This window comes from Microcebus murinus, chromosome 19, assembly GCF_040939455.1.
Source record: "Microcebus murinus isolate Inina chromosome 19, M.murinus_Inina_mat1.0, whole genome shotgun sequence".
Lineage (NCBI taxonomy): Eukaryota > Metazoa > Chordata > Mammalia > Primates > Cheirogaleidae > Microcebus > Microcebus murinus.
Genome location: NC_134122.1, coordinates 2392777 through 2410528, shown reverse-complemented (window position 1 = coordinate 2410528; position 17752 = coordinate 2392777). Strand labels below are relative to the sequence as shown.

General features: G+C 56.3%; 1 protein-coding gene across 9 annotated transcripts in view; it reads right to left on the bottom strand.

Annotated features, from left to right (window-relative positions):
• Positions 1–1062: 1062 nt before the first annotated feature.
• The window catches only part of FLYWCH1 (FLYWCH-type zinc finger 1), a 35857-nt gene continuing 19167 nt past the window's right edge, over positions 1063–17752 (bottom strand). For 3 of the 9 annotated variants that reach the window (XM_075994994.1, XM_012743787.3, XM_075994995.1), the window contains 9 exons: positions 16502–16633; positions 14796–15222; positions 13984–14361; positions 12258–12713; positions 11845–12108; positions 9049–9315; positions 8177–8449; positions 6600–6672; positions 1063–1530 (listed from right to left, as the gene is read on the bottom strand). In XM_075994994.1, coding sequence (XP_075851109.1) covers positions 1491–1530; positions 6600–6672; positions 8177–8449; positions 9049–9315; positions 11845–12108; positions 12258–12713; positions 13984–14361; positions 14796–15222; positions 16502–16588 — 2265 coding nt within the window. In that variant the 5' untranslated portion in view covers positions 16589–16633 and the 3' untranslated portion in view covers positions 1063–1490. Of the gene's footprint in view, positions 1531–6599; positions 6673–8176; positions 8450–9048; positions 9316–11844; positions 12109–12257; positions 12714–13983; positions 14362–14795; positions 15223–15569; positions 15714–16501; positions 16634–17752 lie in introns of those variants that run through there. The other 6 variants (XM_075994997.1, XM_075994999.1, XM_075994998.1 and 3 more) reach the window with 5 other exon arrangements.

Sequence of the window (17752 nt, the reverse complement as noted above, 5' to 3'; positions counted from 1 at the left end):
GGTGTGCCCGAGCTGGGCTGTTACTACCCCACAGCGGATGGCGGCTGCGTGGCCGGCTCGCCAGGACAGGGGAGCCCGCCACCCCTCCACGGCCACAGGGCGAGGGCAGGGACAGCAAGCAGGAGCCCTGAGCTCCCAGCGGGTGTCAGCTTGGCCCTCCTCGACCTGCTAAGCCAGTGGTCCACTAAGCTGCCCGACAGGAGGAGGGGACGTGCCCCCGCTGCCATCTGTCTAACTCTCCTTAGGCTCCAGATGGACACAGGTGCCCTGGGACGCCACTGGCCTCAGCCCGGGCATGTCTGCCCAGCGCCCGCTTTCTTGCTGACATCTGGCTGGCTCCCCCTGCTGGAAATGACAAGAGTCTCATTCTGTTGCCCAGGCTAGAGTGAGTGCCATGGTGTCAGCCTAGCTCACAGCAACCTCAAACTCCTGGACTCAAGCGATCCTTCTGCCTCAGCCTCCCAAGTAGCTGGGACTACAGGTATGCGGCCACCATGCCCGGCTCATTTTTTCTATATATTTTTAGTTGTCTAGCTAATTTTATTTTTATTTTTTAGTAGAGATGGGGTCTCGCTCTTGCTCAGGCTGGTCTTAAACTCCTGACCTTGAGTGATCCTCCTGCCTCAGACTCCCAGAGTGCTAGGATTACAGGCATGAGCCACCGCGCCCGGCCTACAGGGTTTTTGTTTTTTTTTTTTAAAGACTAGTCAAGTGCAGTAGTGAGGAGGGGGGAAAGTAGTAGAACAAGGAGTTCAATCTGTAACTGACTGCGAACAATCAAGTGAGATAACTCACTACCTTCGGACTAGCCTACAGGGTTTAATTTAAGTTGGAAAACGGCACAGGCCGGGGAGTCCAACAGAGGGGATACCGAGGCCTCTGGCTCGGCCAGCTCTGTTAATTGTTGGGGACAGCCACTTGCCAGGAGCAGGCGGCCAAAGGCCAGGAAGGCCCACCAGGCACCTGTCCGGAAAGGACCAGGCGTGGCTCGCACCAGTCCACGGAGGGCAGCTCGGTCCAAAGACACGGGAACTCCAACAAACGTGCTCTAGCTCTAAGACGCCGTTTCACTTTTCACTTTATTGAGCTGAGCAGCGTCACCCCCAGTGGGAAAGTCCCTGGGAGAGCCGAGTGCTCTGAAAATGCACAGGTGATTGTGGCTGGAGCAGCAGGACAGGGAGGAGGTATCTTTGTCCCAAGATGCTTCTTCACATCTTTCTGAGGTCAGGAAGGCGTCAGCGGCCACTGCCCTGTCCCGCCATGGGCGTGACCGCGGGCACCAGCCCCTGGCACTATGCTTTGCCAACACGAGGACGCGGTCCGAGAATTCCTGCTGGGAGACTTAAGGAAATGTGAAGGCCATTGATGCTTTGGAAGAGTGAAAATAAATTTTTTCAAGCAAGATCTAAGTGGATGGGCAATGCCTGCGTGGACGCGAAACCTCAGGGCCGGCGGCTCGGGCGTCCTCGGCCCGCGGGAGGAGACCCGCCTCACGGGGACTCGCCGTCCGCGTTTGTGTCTTCCACGGCCCTGGTCAGGGAGAAACACATCCGTTACATAGGCTCAGACACGGTGGGAACAGGTAATAGAGAAAGTTCAGGACTGCTGGAACCCTTCCTAGAGATAACCATCGGAGAGATCATGTTTACCCGCGCATCGTATCAATTCCTTTAAAGCTTGACGTTGCTCCGTCACCAACGCTCTGGGAACTCCCTGCTTTCTGCTCTAGCATGTTCTGGGGAGACACACCCAACACTTCCGAGAAGTCCCATCTCCTGCCCCGGAAGTCGCCAGGGACTCCCACCCCGGCCTTTTCAAGGCGGTCAAGAAATGCAAAGTTCTCACTTTGGCCGCGATGGGTTTGTTCTCGGGCTTTGTGTTCCTCACTTCCCATGGGGGCGCCCAGCTCCCCTCCCCTGGTGAGTGGGCCGGGGCAGTGGCTGGCACCCAAGGGACAGACTAAGGCAGTAGCGAGGTGGACCCTGGTTACGAAAGTCACTGTGACCTCCTTCCTTTTCGTTGTTTAACAGCTTTACTGAGCTATAATCGATTCCATAAATTTCACCTCTGTAAACAATTCAGCGATTTTCCCTACAGCCAGAGCTCTGCAATCGTCACTCACTGCAGTCACTTCAGAACACCTCCCCAGTCCCCAAATAATGCCCCACACCCTTTACTATCACCCTGATACTCCCCAACCTCCCCGGCCCGAGGCAACCGCTAATCTACTTTCTGTCTCTGTATGAGGCGCCTGGTGCAGACACTTCCCACAGGTGGGACTGCAGATCCTGCTGCTCTTTGTGCCCGGCTGCCCTCCCTGCAGTCGATGTCTTCAAGGCTCATCCAATGTCGCCGTAAGTATCAGCACTTCATTCCTTTGTATGGCCGAACGCTGCTTCCCTGAATGGACAGACCACGTTTTATTTATCCAGAGATGTTTTGGGTTGGTTTCAAGGTTTGGCTATTATGAATAATGTTGATACAAACATTTGTATATATTTTAGTGAGGATATATGTTTTCAGTTTTCTTGGGTATAACCTAGGAGTGGAATTACTGGGTCACAGGCTAGCTCTGTGTGTAACCGTTTGAGGACCTGCTGGACTGTTTTCCAAGGTGGCTGCACCATCTTGCGTTCCCACCCAGAGAACACGAGGGTTCTGATTTCTCCTCATCCTTGCCAGCACTGGGTATATTGTCTGTCTTTCTTAATAGCCACCGCGGTGGAGTGAAGTGGTCTCTCACTGTCACCTGGATTTGCATTTCCCCAAAGCTAAGGATGTTGAGCACCTTTAATTCTACTTATTGGCCATTTGTGTATCTTGGACTTCATCAAAGGGATCAAATCTTCTTTGGAAAACTGCCATTCAGATCCTTTGCTCGTTTAACTAGGTTGTCCACTGTGCTCTAAGAACCCTTTATATGTTCTAGATACAAGCCCCTCATCAGACAGGATTTGCAAATAGTTCTCATTCTGCAGGTTGCCTCTTCACTTTCTTGATGGTGCTGTGTTTTTAACTTTGATAAAGTCCAACTTATCCTTTGGTTGCTTGTGCTTTTGGTGTCCTATATAAAAAGCTTTGTCTAATTCAAGGACACAAAGATTTACTCCTATCTTTTTGTATTTTTACAGCTTTAGCTCTTACGTTTAGGTCTGTAATCCAATTAGTTTTTGTATAAGGCGTGGGAGGGGTCCAACTCCATCCTTTCGTATGTGGATATCCAGGTGTCCCAGCGCCACTTATCGACAATTCGCTCCCCATTGTCCTGGCGCCCGTGTTTGAAAATCAACTGACCATGAGAGGTTTCACCTTCCAGACTCTCGATTCCTGATCTACCTGTCTATCCTTAGGTGCCCCGTCTTGATTACTGTAGCTTTGTGGCAAGTTCTTAAATTGAAAGGTGCGAGTCCTCCAACCTTGCGCTTTTTCCAAGAGTGTTTTGGCGATTCTGGGTTGAGTTTCCACGCAAATTTCAGGTCTTCCAATCCATGAATGTGGGGATGTGTTTCCACATAGTCACACGTCACCCAGTGACAGGGATTGAGAAATGTGTGATTAGGCGATTTTGTCACTGCATGAATGTCATTAGAGTGTACTTAGACAAACCAGGATGGTATAGCCTACGACATACCTAGGCAATATGGTATGGAGGCCTTGGGGCCACACGTGGCCTCCTGGATCCTTGAGTGCGGCCTTTGGCTGAATCCAGACTTTACAGAACAGTTCTGCGAAGCTCTGTTGGACTCGGTTAAGGGGTGACACACGTGGGGGTCTGGAGGCCCCCAGGTGTGGCCTGTTGCTCCTAGGCGACAAATCCGTACAGCACGTTACTGTTCTGAATACCATCAGCAACTGTAACACGATGGTGAGTGTGTATCTAAATACAGCTAAACATAGAAAAGGTATAGTAAAAATATGGTATGAAAGATAAAGGACGGTACCTGTATGGGGCACATACTGGGAACGAAGCTCGGGGGGCTGGAAGTTGCTCTGGGTGAGCGAGTGGTGAGCGAGTGTGAAGGCCTTGGGTGTTCCTGTGCGCCACTGTAGACCGTAAGCGCCGTGCACTCAGCCTACACTACGCTCAAAAAATTTTATTTCTTCAATATTAACTTCAGCTTGCTTTAACATTTTATGTAACCTCTTTTTTTTTTTTTTTGAGACAGAGTCTCGCTTTGTTGGCTAGAGTGAGTGCCATGGCGTCAGCCTAGCTCACAGCAACCTCAAACTCCTGGGCTCAAGCGATCCTCCCGCCTCAGCCTCCCGAATAGCTGGGACTACAGGCATGCGCCACCATGCCCGGCTAATTTTTTCTATATATATTAGTTGGCCAATTAATTTCTTTCTATTTATAGTAGAGACGGAGTCTCGCTCTTGCTCAGGCTGGTTTTGAACTCCTGACCTTGAGCAATCTGCCTGCCTCGGCCTCCCAGAGTGCTAGGATTACAGGCGTGAGCCACCGCGCCCGGCCTATGTAACCATTTTTATCTTATGATGTATTTTTTTCTTGGTTTGATTCTTTTTTTTTTTTCTTTTTTTTTTCTTTTTTGAGAGTATTCAGAAACAGGAATTGGTTTGATTCTTGTAATAACACTCATCTTGAAACACTGTACAGCTGCACACGAATATTTTTTCTTTATATCCTTATTCTATAAGCTGTTTTCTTTAAAATGTTTGTTTTAAAACTTTTTTGTTAAGGACTGAAGACACAAGTACACACATCAGCCTAGTCCCACACAGGGTCAAGATCATCAACATCGCTGGTTCCCACATCTTGTCCTGCCGGAAGGTCTTCAGGGGCAGCCACACACGGGAGCTGTCATCTCCTGTGACAACAGTGCCTCCTTCTGGAAGACCTGAAGGACCTGCCTCGGGCTGATTTACCGTTAACTTTTTTTTTTTTAATAAGTAAAAAGAGTACACTCTAAAACAGTGATACAAAGCATAGTTTAGCACATACACAAACTACAGTAACCCAGTTGTTTATTATCACTATCAAATATTGTGCGCGCTCTGCTTCCCCACGACTGGCAGTGCAGCAGGCTTGTTTTCGGTGGCATCTCCACTAACACGAGAGTGACGCCTTGCACCTCGGCGACGTCAGGACAGCCACGACGGGCAGTGGTCACGAGGCCATAGGAATTTTCATCTTATGGGACCTCCATAGTATATCCAGTCTGTTACTGACCAAAACGCTGTCACACATGCCGTTCAGGGGCAGTGCGGTATCGTCTGTGCAGGGAACTGTCTACCGGCTAAGGGTCACCCTTGCAAGCAGGCTGTCCTAAGGGCACCTGTCAGGCCTGCTATGTTAGGTCTGCTGCATACCGACGGTGCGTCACATTAGTTGAATTTGGGATGTTAAACCAACCTTGCATTGCTGAGATAAATCTCACTGGGTCATGGTGTATAATCCTTTTTTTAGGGTGCCAGATTCTGCTTGCTGGTATTTTGTTGAGGATTTTCCTGAGAGATACTGGTCTGTAAGTTTTCTTTTTCTACTGATGCCTTTGCTTGGTTTCGGTATCAGGATATGAGTTGGGAAGTGGTTGTGAAGGACTGGTGTTAATTCTTCTTTAAATGTTTCACGGAATTCATGGTGGAGACTTCTGGGCTTGCGCTTTTCTTTGTGGGGAAATTTAAGATTATTAATTTGATCTCTTGTTGTATGGCTATGCAGATTCTAATATTTCTTCTTGAGTCAGTTTTAGTAGCTTATGTCTTTCTAGGAATATTCTCATTTCATCTAAGTTATTTGTTGGCATACAAATATTAATATTCCCTTATAATCTTTTTTTTTTAAAAGTAAGTAGTAGTAATGTCTCATGTTTCATTCCTGATGCTAGTAACTTGAGTCTTCTAATTTTTTGGATCAGTCTAGCTAGATTTGACAGTTTTTGTTGTTTCAAAGAGTCAACATCAGGTTTTATTTTCTCTACTATTTTCCTATTCTCTATTTCATTAATTTCTGTTCTAATCTTTATTGTCTTCCTTCTGCTGGCCTTAGGCTTAGTTTGTTCTCTTTCTACTATTTTATTGATTTGAGACCTTTCTTCCTTTTTAATATAAACAAATAGTCCTCACTTTCCCTCTAAGCGGTGCTTTCGTTGCGTCCCCACTGTTTTGTCTCCATTTTCTTTCATTTCAGGAGTGTGTTGTTTGGTTTCCAAGTATTTGTCAGCTTCCCACCATTTCTTCCTGAGTTCTAACTTCATTCCAGGAACACACTTTGTAAGATTTCAATCCTTTTAAATTTCTTAAGTCTTTGTTTTAAGGATTAGACACGTTCTGTCCTGGGAACGGTCCACGTGTGCTTGAGAAGAATATGGATTCCGCTGTTGGCAGCTTCCTCCTCGCTCTGCTCTCCTCCCTGGGATCAGTCACTTCAGGGGAGACACCTGCCACGTTTGAGGACACTCAGGCAGCCCAGGATGACTTCTCTTCAACCTCACGAGAGACCGTGAGTCAGAGCCACGCAGCCCCAACCCCCTCACGATCTTGCCCCACAAAATCGGACAGAGACAGTAAATATTTGTTGTTTGAAGCCATTAAGTTTTGGGGTTAATCTGTGACAAAGCATGAGATAACTATACAATTACCCGTAAGTCTGCTGGCTTTCAGGAGAACAAGTCTTGAAGGACAGTTCAACTTTAGGCAGAAGTTTTATCTTTTCTGAGAAAAAAATTGAAAATGTGAGTTAATTATTCTTGTTGAAGCTGACAGAGGCCAGGTGCAGTGGCTCACATCTGTAATCCTAGCACTCTGGGAGGCCAAGGGGTACGGTCGCTTGAGGACAGGAGTTTAAGACCAGCCTGAGCAAGAGTGAGACCTGTCTCTACCAAAAATAGAAAGAAATTAGCCAGGCATGGTGGCGCATGGCTGTAGTCCCAGCCACTTGGGAGGCTGAGGCAGGAGGATTGCTTGAGCCCAGGAGTTGGAGGTTGCTGTGAGCGAGGCTGATGCCGGCACTCTAGCCCGGGCAACAGAGTGAGACTCTGTCTCAAAAAAAAAGCTGACAGAATCAGTGACACACACCTTGTTGATGGTGACCTCAAAACCCTGATGATAAAGACAACCAGATCGAGTCATTTCTGGTTTTTTTTAAGAGACTGGGTCAAGCAATCCTCTTGAGTTGCTGGCATTACAGGTGTGAGCCACCACACCTGGCTGGAATTCTGGTTTTCTAACACCCAGACTACCTGTACCTAGTAAAACAAGTTACTTGAGATCCTAAGAGTCAGTCTTCAGCCCATCATCAAAAGAAACTAGATATCAAAGATGAGATGCCCTTCACTGGGCCAAAGCCACTCTGTTGCTCAGGCTGGAGTGCCGTGGTGTCATTCGATCACTGTAACCTCAGACTCCTGGGCTCCAGTGAACCTCCCACCTCAGCCTCCTGGCTGGGACTACACGCGTGAGCCACCGCACCCAGCCTACAACTTCTACTTCTTGTTTAAGCCAAATAGTTGCTTTCTCACAGCAATCCTTTTCTTTTGGTGGTTTTATACAACTTGAATTCATTTCTATGTTTTAAACAATGTGGCCTTTATTTTTTTTGAGACAGAGTCTCGCTTTGTTGCCCAGGCTAGAGTGAGTGCCGTGGCGTCAGCCTAGCTCACAGCAACCTCAAACTCCTGGGCTCAAGCAATCCTCCTGCCTCAGCCTCCCGAGTAGCTGGGACTACAGGCATGCGCCACCATGCCTGGCTAATTTTTCTCTATATATTAGTTGGCCAATTAATTTCTTTCTATTTATAGTAGAGACGGGGTCTTGCTCTTGCTCAGGCTGGTTTCGAACTCCTGACCTCGAGCAATCCGCCCGCCTCGGCCTCCCAGAGTGCTAAGATTACAGGCGTGAGCCACCGCGCCCCGCCAACAATGTGGCCTTTAATATTCACATGAATTAATGTGAGACACATGTGCTAAACCTTGTGTGTTTGTGTGCATACACTTGCACCCACGAACGCTGCCTGGGGCGGTCTATGTAAGAGACTGCCAGCTGCGAAAAGATAAGACCTCTTAGAATACAAGGAGAGAGAACTGGGGCAGGTTTGGAGTGGTTTTGGGTTAAAGAGGAAGGAGCTGGTGGAGGGGAGGCTGCAGGCTCTGCAGAGGGTGTCAGTCCCCGGCTGGCAGAGACAGGACAGCGTGGCTCTTTCACACCCCCCCCCCAATACCTGGGTCTTCCTGCCGAGCTGTGCTGGGCAGCCGCTCCCGCTGCCTCAGGGCCTCCAGGCCCACCAGGTCGGGCGCGTGGCAGTGGCTGCGCATCACCATCACCCGCTGGCCCTGGGTGATGGCGCGGCTGCGGCAGCCCAGCCGACCCTGGTCCCGGCACATCCAGTACACCTTGTCCCCGGCGGCCTTCTCCTTCCTGTAGAGGAACGAGTTGTGCACCAGGAACCTGCCCCCGAGGGACGTCCTCAGGAACTCCAGGGGCCGGAGGGCTCCTGAGGGGAATGTGACGCCGTGAGTGGGGCCTGGGGCAGCGATGCCCGTTTCCCCCCGCAGGACCCTCTCGGGGCCAACGCTCAGGCCACAGCCCTGACTGCAGACTGGCTGTCCCTTTCCAAGGGCCCTGCAGCTGCCCGAACCCCGTGCTCTCCTGGAGGCCTCTCCTGACCTCCCCGGGGCAGAGGCTGGGCCGAGCACTGGGGGCACAGCCCAGCTCCTTGTCCACCCACCCGCCAATCAGACTCCCTGACTTTTAGGCTGAACCAAAAGGTCACGCAGCGTTGGGGGTGGCCTGGGGGAAGCGTGCGAGAGCAGCAGCAGCCGGGGGTCACGGGGAGGGGAGACGAGGTGAGCCCAGGGCCCATGGGGTGCCAAGCGTGTCCTGCAGCTGCTGAGGGCACCACCCCAGCCCTCCAGCTCCTCTCTCTAGTGGTCTCCCGACAGCTCAGCCTGCACGGAGCCCTCAGCGCCCAGCCCAGCGGACAGACCGACGCACATGGCACGCACGTCCCCCAGGCAGCCCGCGGGGGCTCAGGCCCCGGGGGCTGCCGGGTAGCAGGGAGACCAGCGCCCACCGCCCCCCCCCTGCACGCACCTGGGCCTTCTTCCCACCGGGCCAGGTTGGGGATCTGCTCCCGCTGCCTCAGGGCCTCCAGGCCCCCCAGGTCGGGCGGGTGGCAGTGGCCACGCATCACCATCACCCGCCGGCCCTGGGTGATGGCGCGGCTGCGGCAGCCCATGCGGGCCTGGTCGCGGCAGGTCCAGTACACCTTGTCCCCGGCGGCCTTCTCCCGCCTGTACAGGAACGACTCGTGCACCAGGAAGCTGCCCCCCAGCGGGGTCCTCAGGAACTCGGGGCCTCCTGGGGGCAGGGGAGAGGTGTCAGGGGAGGAGGCTGGAGCCCAGGCTTGGGGGCGCCGTGTTCAGGAGCAGCATGGCCACTGGAGCGAGTCCCGGCCCTGCGCCTGCACCCCCTCCCCACAGTGAGGTGGCCGAGGAGCCCAGGACACAGGCTTGCCACCCCACACCCAGCTGGCCTGCTGCTGCCAGGGGTGCTTTCCTGAGGGGCAGGGACCCTGCAGGTAGAGGCTGGCGCCACCCCAGGCCTGCAGGGTGGTGGCTGCTATGTCCGCTCAGCTGTCCTCAGCGCCCACAGGGGCCAGCGTGCAGGGCGCACCGCGCCTGCGCAGTCAGAGGGATGCGCCCACGGCCTCGGGGACAAGGCAGCTGAGGCTGTGGCAGTGAGCGCGGCTGCAGCAGGGCCACGTCTCCGTCCCCCACCCCTGCCCGTCTTGTCTTGGACGTGTTGAGGGGGGGACCCAGGGGGCTGGCTGTGCCCTTCTGCCCAGAGGTCTCCCTTTCCCCGCCCGGGCACAGGGGCCGCAGAGGAGAGTGGAGAAGAGGGGGAGTCGTGAGCACATCGGTGGCCGCAGAAGCCCTTAGCGCGAGAACGTCCCCAAGCAGGCGAGGGAAGCAGCTGCAGAGCCACCTTAGAGACAGACAGCGAGGGCTGAGCAGTGGGGGACTGGGGGCGGTCAGGGATGCAGGAGGACTCTGTGGGGTGCAGAATGTGGGGATGGGGGGTCAGAGCCAGCCAGGAGGAGTGGGGACATGTGACCACAGGAAGTGAGCCCGTGACCATGGGGCAGGGTCCACCTCCTTCCACATGCAATTAAAATGTCCATTTAGGAATAAAAAGGCAAAGACCACGAGGCCAGGGATGCAGACAGGACCCAAGGGGGAGGCAGCCGGGGACCCGAGGTCCTTCGGGAGGAGGCGTCGCGGTGAGGGTTACTGGCGTGGGGAGCCAAGGAGAGGCCACGGCAGCCGCCCGCGCCCGGCGAGGCGGAGGCCCGGTGCCGACACCAGGGAAGTGGTGGGCGTCTGCGCCCACGGTGCCAATGCTTCCCGTCCCCTGCCCGAGCCCCAGAAAGCCGGTGACCAGGCCCGTGTGCCCAGGGCAGGAGGTGCCTCCTGTGGGCACTGACCAGCCCAAACCCCCACGGGCAAGGCCCGGGGCCCCACGGTGGAAACGCCACTCGCTACTGCAGCCCCCGTGCCAAGCCCGCGGTCAGCGCCTCGCAGCCGAAGGTCGCCGGACGCCCGGGAGAAGCTGCACCCTGAGGGCAGAGGCCGAAGCAGAGACCAGGCCCCGGAGCACACCGGCTCTGAGACTGGGCGGACTGCGCAGGAGATGGTCAACCTCGAGAGCAAAACTTTGGAAAATGAAATAGAAGGACCGGAAGACCAGACCTAGGCGGCCTCAGTGCCGCGTAAACAATCCCTCATCCCGGCAGGACCAACTTCCGGCTCCCAGGAGCAACAGGGAGACACGACGACGGGGGAGGTCGTGGAAGGACACAGCGCACAGCCAGGGAGCAGGCCCGCGGCCTCGAGCCCAGCCCGGCCACACGCAGGGCGGGAACAGACCTGCCTACCGCCTGGAGCACCACAAACGGCCACGCTGTCTACCCGCGCCAGGGGAGTACGGGCACCTTCGGATGCGTGAGGTCTGAGCGTGCCTGCCGGGACACCCTGGCTCCCAGAGGGGCTTCTCCAAACCACACAACCAAGAAAGAGAAAGGCAAGCCCAGAGCAGGAGTCTGGCAGGGGGAACCCTCGGGAGACTGATGGGCGCCCCCAGGCCAGGCTGGGGCAGGCAGGGCCTTCATCAGCAAAACCCCGAGGTGTCTGCAGACCTGATCGCAGGTGAGGGAAGAAAGCAGCAATGGGCACACAGAAAACCAGGCAGATTCAGCGGCTGCTGCACCGCAGAGAATGGAGCTGCACAGGGAAGGGTGGGCAGGGAATGGCGTGGGTGCCTCCCCCGCGCCGCTGCGAACAGGTTTATGTAACAGAATAAAAACAAAAACCTGCCCTGAGCCGTAGGCCTGTGGATTGGAGCTGAATCCTTAATTTCTCTGACTGTAAGTTAACAGTTGACAAGGAGACTGAGAAAACAATTAATAGAAACACGTTTTAAGAAATAGGGTAACCAGGCGTGGTGGCTCACGCCTGTAATCCCAGCACTTTGGGAGGATCTCAGCGGATCTCAGCCAGGAGCGGTTCCACGGTGACCACAACAGTCCAGACGCCAGGCAAAAAACCAGAGGGGAAGGAGGAGGGAAGGCGTGTGGAGGTGTCCCGAGCTGCTGAGATCTGGGGGCAGGTCAGGCTGGAAAGGGGGGCTGGGCGGGTGGGATCCCCCTGAAAGCAAAACTAGGTGGGCCGAGGAATGGGAGGCGAGGACTGTAACTCCTTCTAGAATGTTCACAGAAGGACGGAAGGAAGACGTCTGCCCGTGGCACACATGAGGTGGAGAGGGAACGGCCGTGGGGTCTGAGGCCTGCTTCCCGGGACCCAGCCCCCCGTCCATCCCATCCCCAGGTACCTGGACTCCCTCTTGGCGACGGGCTGGCGCGTTTCTCCCGCTGCCTCAGGGCCTCCAGGCCCCCCAGGTCGGGCGGGTGGCAGTGGCCACGCATGACGGTCACCCGCCGGCCCTGAGTGATGGCGCGGCTGCGGCAGCCCATGCGGGCCTGGTCGCGGCAGGTCCAGTACACCTTCTGCCCCGCGGCCTTCTCCCGCCTGTACAGGAACGACTCGTGCACCAGGAAGCTGCCCCCCAGTGGGGTCCTCAGGAACTCGGGGCCTCCTGGGGGCAGGGGAGACGTGTCAGGGGAGGGGACAGAGGGGGCCGAGGAGGAGGAGGCAGGGGCCGGGCTGGGCAGGCCTGACCTCCCCCCACCTCCCTGGACCCCGGGAGGCAGGACTAGAGGGCGGCAGGGCAGGCTCGGGCCTCACCGGGCTCTGCGTCCTGGTCCTCCTCGGGGGAGCCCTCCCGGGCGTGGGGCTGGGCCGGAGGCTCGTCTTTGACCTTCGCTCGCTTTCTGGACCGGGGCCTGGTGAGGGTGAGGGTGCCCGGCCCCCTGCGGTAGCACAGACTGTCCACGCCTTGGAGCAGCCTGTCCGCTTGGCCCCCGGGCCCGCCCGGCCTGCCCTGCTGCTTCGCCATGGCCCTCTCCTGCTGCCGCCGGGCCCTCAGCCCCTCCATGTCAGGCGCGTGGCAGTGGTTGCGCATCACGGTCACCCGCTGGCCCTGGGTGATGGCGCGGCTGCGGCAGCCGTGCAGCGTGTGGTCCCGGCAGGTCCAGTACACCTTGTCGCCCACGGCCTTCTCCCGCTTGTACAGGAACGACTGGTGCACCAGGAAGTTGCCCCCGTAGCACGTCCTTAGGAACTCCACGGACCGGGGCTGTCCTGGAGGGGGACCCAGGGCAGTCACAGCCGAGAGGGGAGGGCGTGCCCACGGCACTCTGGGGACTGACATGCGTTTCTCCCGTAGGGCTGGAATTGGCTATGGCTGCGGGGACCCTTCCCACCAACACCCCCACCAGGAGAGCCAGGGAAGCGGCAGGTCCCCTCCCAGTCGTCACCGGGACGCCTCAGCGTCACAGTGGCTGTGAGACTCCGAGTCGGTGTCACCCCGGAAGGAGACTAGATGGACTCCGGCCCCTCCGTTCCCAGTCCACTTTCTCTTAGGCCTTTCACTTTCATCCACTTTGTAACACATACACATAGAACTCAACGCGCCATAAAACTCAAATAGTACCAAAAAATACACCGTGAAAAATAAGCCTCTGCCTGCCCCTCCCAGGCACCCTGGCTTCTCGAACCCACGCCCACAGCCCAGTTACGGGTAACAACGCCACCATAAAACCCTGACGTGCCGGGCGCTTCCCAGGCGCCAGAACTTGCCAGCTCCACCACAACTTGAGTTACCTGCCCGTCTCAGGATAAAGCTCCTGACACTCTAGAAATTAAGCCAATTCTCCGAGGCTACAGGGCAACCACAGGGGGGGCTGGAATTTGAACCTGGGACCCATGCCCCAAACTCTCCTTCTCGGCATCCTTCCTGAACGTAAGGACACCAGCCCTCCTTGGAGCCTGCTAGATCCTGATTTCTGGGCCCCACACCAGACCCTGCTGCATCAGAAAATGCTGGAAGGACCTGGGACCCCTGGAAGGACCTGGGACCCCCAGATCACAGCTGGTTCAGGAGCAATAGTTCTATCTCATGGGCTTCATGGTTGTATACTTTTCAAAGTCATTTTGACTTTAAGCACTTTTTTTTTTTGGAGACAGTTTCACTCTGTTGCCCAGGGTAGAGTGCCGTGGCGTCAGCCTAGCTCACAGCAACCTCAAACTCCTGGGCTCAAGCAATCCTCCTGCCTCAGCCTCCTGAGTAGCTGGGACTACAGGCACAAGCCACCATGCCCGGCTAATTTTTTCTATATATGTTTTTAGTTGGCCAATTAATTTCTATTTTTAGTAGAGACGGGGTCTCACTCTTGCTGAGGTTGGTTTTGAACTCCTGACCTTGAGCAATCCTCCCACCCCGGCCTCCCAGGGTGCTAGGATTACAGGCATGAGCCACCGCGCCTGGCCTAAGCACATTTTTAAAAACCACATTTCTAGGTGGGCTTGGGAAGGGGCCTTCGGGACCCCGCCTGCCCCAGCGTGCACTCACCAACCCTCCGAATTGAGCGTTTCTTGAGGGGCAGACTCAGCAGCGACAGGCTTCCGAGTGCCCCCTCTTCCTCCGGGGCCGGCTTGCTGACCAGCTGCGCAGGGCCCTCGGGATCCCCCAGCGCCAGGCCGGCCAGCTTCTGCTTCTGGCGCTGGGCTTCCAGGCCTTCCTCATCGGGCGGGTGGCAGTGGTCCCGCATCACTGTGGCCCTTAGGCCTCGGGTGATGGCCCGGCCCCGGCAGCTCAGCGATGAGTGCTGGCGGCACTTCCAGTACACCTTGTCCCCCACCGCCTTCTCTTGTTTGTACAGGAACGATTCCAGCACCAGGAGGCGGCCCCCGAACGGGGTCCTCAGGAACTCCAGGGGCATGGGGGCTGCTGGGGGCAAGAGGAGGGCGGGGTCAGCTGACCCAGAGTAGGGCTGGGGGCCAGAGGCGTGGGCAGAGCCGGAGAGGGTGCTGGAGTGGGGCAGCGTCCCTGCAGTGGGAGGAGCCTGCTCCTCCTCCTGGGCCAGACAGGAAGTCCAGACTCTCAAGGTGGCTTTACTGGGGGAGGGGAGTGGATGTCCCAAGCACCTAAAGGAATTCGGCACATCCTGCAGCCCCCATGAGCTCGGGGAGTGCCCAGTGCCCATGCGGTGATGACCCACAGGGCCCGTGTGATCGTTACACCAGCCTGGAGCAGGGTTGTGATCAGACACCAGAAGGCTCAGCTGGGAGCAGGGACAGCCAGCTGAGGTCACTTCGCTACAGAGGAGAGTGCCTAGGGCCCGTGGAGGTGCTGGCCCAGGGGCAGCAGGCCTTGCCCCTCACCTGTCTGCTGCTGCCTGCTGCATCTCTGCTCAGGGACCTGGGGACCTGGCTGGACTACACTCCCCGGCTCCTCGGCCGGCAGGATCTGCAGAGTGCTGGCAAGGATGTTGGGGCCAGACGTCTCCAGGGACACGATACAGCGCACTCCTCTGGTTTCGAAGTCCACCCCATGCCCGCCCTGGTCGGAGGCCGTCAGCAGGACCAGTTCGGAGAACTCCTCGGGCTTGCTGGGGGCTGCGAGGATGACATCCGTGCCCAGCTCAGGGGATGGCTCCTGGCCGGCCTTCATGCTCTCACTCTCCTGCTCGCTGGCCTCAGGCAGGGGCATTCCAGGACCGATGGCCTGTCCCCTCAGGCCACACTCAGCCCTGGCAGATGGATCTCTCCTCCTCCCTGGCAAGGAACCTGGGAGTCCAGGGGCTCCGTCCTAAGGAGGCAAAATCCCAGTCAGTGGAGGAAGCCCTGGGCCTGGGGCTCTAGCAACGGGCTGGGAAGGAGGTGGGGCAGATGGGCTGCCTGGGTGTCCCCGGGGCTGAGAGGCTGGGAGGGACCTGCTGGAGCTGGGGACCCTGGGCTGCTGCTTCTCTGCGGGGTCCCCTCCCTGTCCAAGCCTCACTTCGACAGACGCCTCTCCCGAGGGGCTGTGGGCTGACAGGTGCTGATGCGATGGGTGACGGCCCACGGGCCTCTCGTGCCGAGCACAGGGGAAGCGTTTTCACACACTTTCCCGTGACCTTCAGCCCCACGTTATGAAAGCTGGCTGTTCCTACTGACCCAGTTTACAGATGGGCCACTGAGGCACAGAAAACAGTGATATGCCTCAGGCTGAAGAGGCAGGAAGTTGAGCCTCAGTTCTGCTCAGGTGCCCGGGGACTCGCTGGACCTCTTGGACCGTGCTCTCCACCCGGCGCTGCGCACCTGTCTCAGGAGGGTGGGCCAGGTGAGCGCTGGCACTTTGAAGACAGCGCTGAAGCCTGGCCCTGGGAGGCCCCGTGCTAGGCTGGGGGCCCCAGGAGATGCCAGGGCCCCGCAAGAGGACCGACCTTGTGCCTGAGCCAGTGCTGGCTCAGCTGGGCAGGGACAGGGCTGGGGGGGGTGACGGAGAATCCCTTGAGGTCCCTGGGGGCTCCTTGGCTTCCAGCCTGGAGCAGCTGAAAGGCTGACAGCGTGGAGCCAGCAGGGGCTGGGCTGGCCTGGAGACCCGAGCCTGGGGTGCTGGGGCTTAGTCAGTAGTGGGGTCAGCCTCTGTGTCTTTCTGGGGTGACTGGGTGGTCAGCGGATGGTGGGGTCTTTCCCAGCTCTCAGTGACAGCTTAGAAACAAGACTGGTGCAGCCCCTGCCATTTTTACCTTCCTCACTGGGGACATGTCGCCCCTGCTCCAAGTTTTGCAATTCCAGTTCCACTGGCCCCCATTTTTGTTCCATAGTAACCTGATCTGGGGACCCACATTCTGCTCCCCAAAAGCCTGGTCAGCTCCAGGGTCCCTGTGGGATGACGTAGAGGGGTGCCCAGCCCAAGGCAGCCATGAAGTCCCCATCCTCCCCAAGGTGGGACTTCAAGAAATACCCCATGTAATGGGCAGATGACGGGGAGTCCAGGGCCACCCGTGTCATCCCCCCAGCCCCAGTCAAGCCCACCTCTGTTCCCCCATGTGGTCCTTCCAGTCCCTGCCCATCCTACCCCACAGGGGGTGTGCGGGACAGACCTCGCAGGTGCCTCCAGGGCGGAGCTGCTCCGGGCAGGGACGGGAAGCCCTGCCCACACGTCCCTTGAAGGCCAGGCACCTTCCCATAGGCCACCAAAGTGATTCAGCTGCTGCCCACCAGCGTGCAAATTCCTACGGGACACAGCAGAGGGACAGGAGTGGAGGCTGACATGGGCCCCCACACCAGCCACCTAGGTCTCAGACCACCCAGCACAACGGAAGCACCACATGTCCATGGAATGCGCCCCAGTCGTGGGAGGTGACAAGAGACAGTGCAATCCTCTCGATTCAAATTTCTGTTTCAGGCCGGGCACGGTGGCTCACGCCTGTAATCCTAGCACTCTGGGAGGTCCAGGCGGACGGATAGCTCGAGGTCAGGAGTTCGAACCCAGCCTCAGCAAGAGCGAGACCCCGTCTCTACTAAAAATAGAAAGAAATTAGCTGGACAACTAAAAATATATAGAAAAAATTATCTGGGCACAGTGGCGCATGCCTGTAGTCCCAGCTACTCAGGAGGCTGAGGCAGGAGGATCGCTTGAGCCCAGGAGTTTGAGGTTGCTGTGAGCTAGGCTGACGCCACGGCACTCTAGCCCAGGCAACAGAGTAAGACTCTGTCTCAAAAGAAAAGAACATGTTCTAAGATGGGCGGTGGGGGTAGTTGCACAACTCTGTGAACATGGTGAAAACACTGAATTGAACACGTTATACGGGGAGATTGTATGGTATGTGAACTGCATCTCAGCAAAGCTGTTAACAAACAGCCCCTGCAGGTCTGACTCCATAGAAAAGGGCGCTTGGATGAGAAGCAGTTTTCTGTACATAAACAGCTCTACCAAACAGAGGAAGCTTCTTGTTCCTGGGTTCGGTTTACTCATCACAGCAGAGGGGTGGCATGGATTATATATTATGTTGTGAAGTCTTCTAAATTCTAATATTCTAAAAACTATATAAAAACCATCTTCAAAGTGTTAAGAACATACTAGAAAATCACCCATAGTCCTGCCACCCAAATGCACAGCTATTTCCATCCTTGCATCAGTGCCTTCACCACACCCTTTACTTTCTGCCTTACACGCGGTGCTCAGCGCCGCTGTGTTCCTCTGCACGGCAGGAAGCCCCACCTGCACTCCAGAGGGAGCCTTTGAAAGGGCCCAAAGCACTTCCCAGGGTGAGTCCGCAGTACCACAGTGGAGGAAAACACCAATTCCAATCCTCGGCAACAATGCTCTGGATGGCCACAAGAGGGTGATG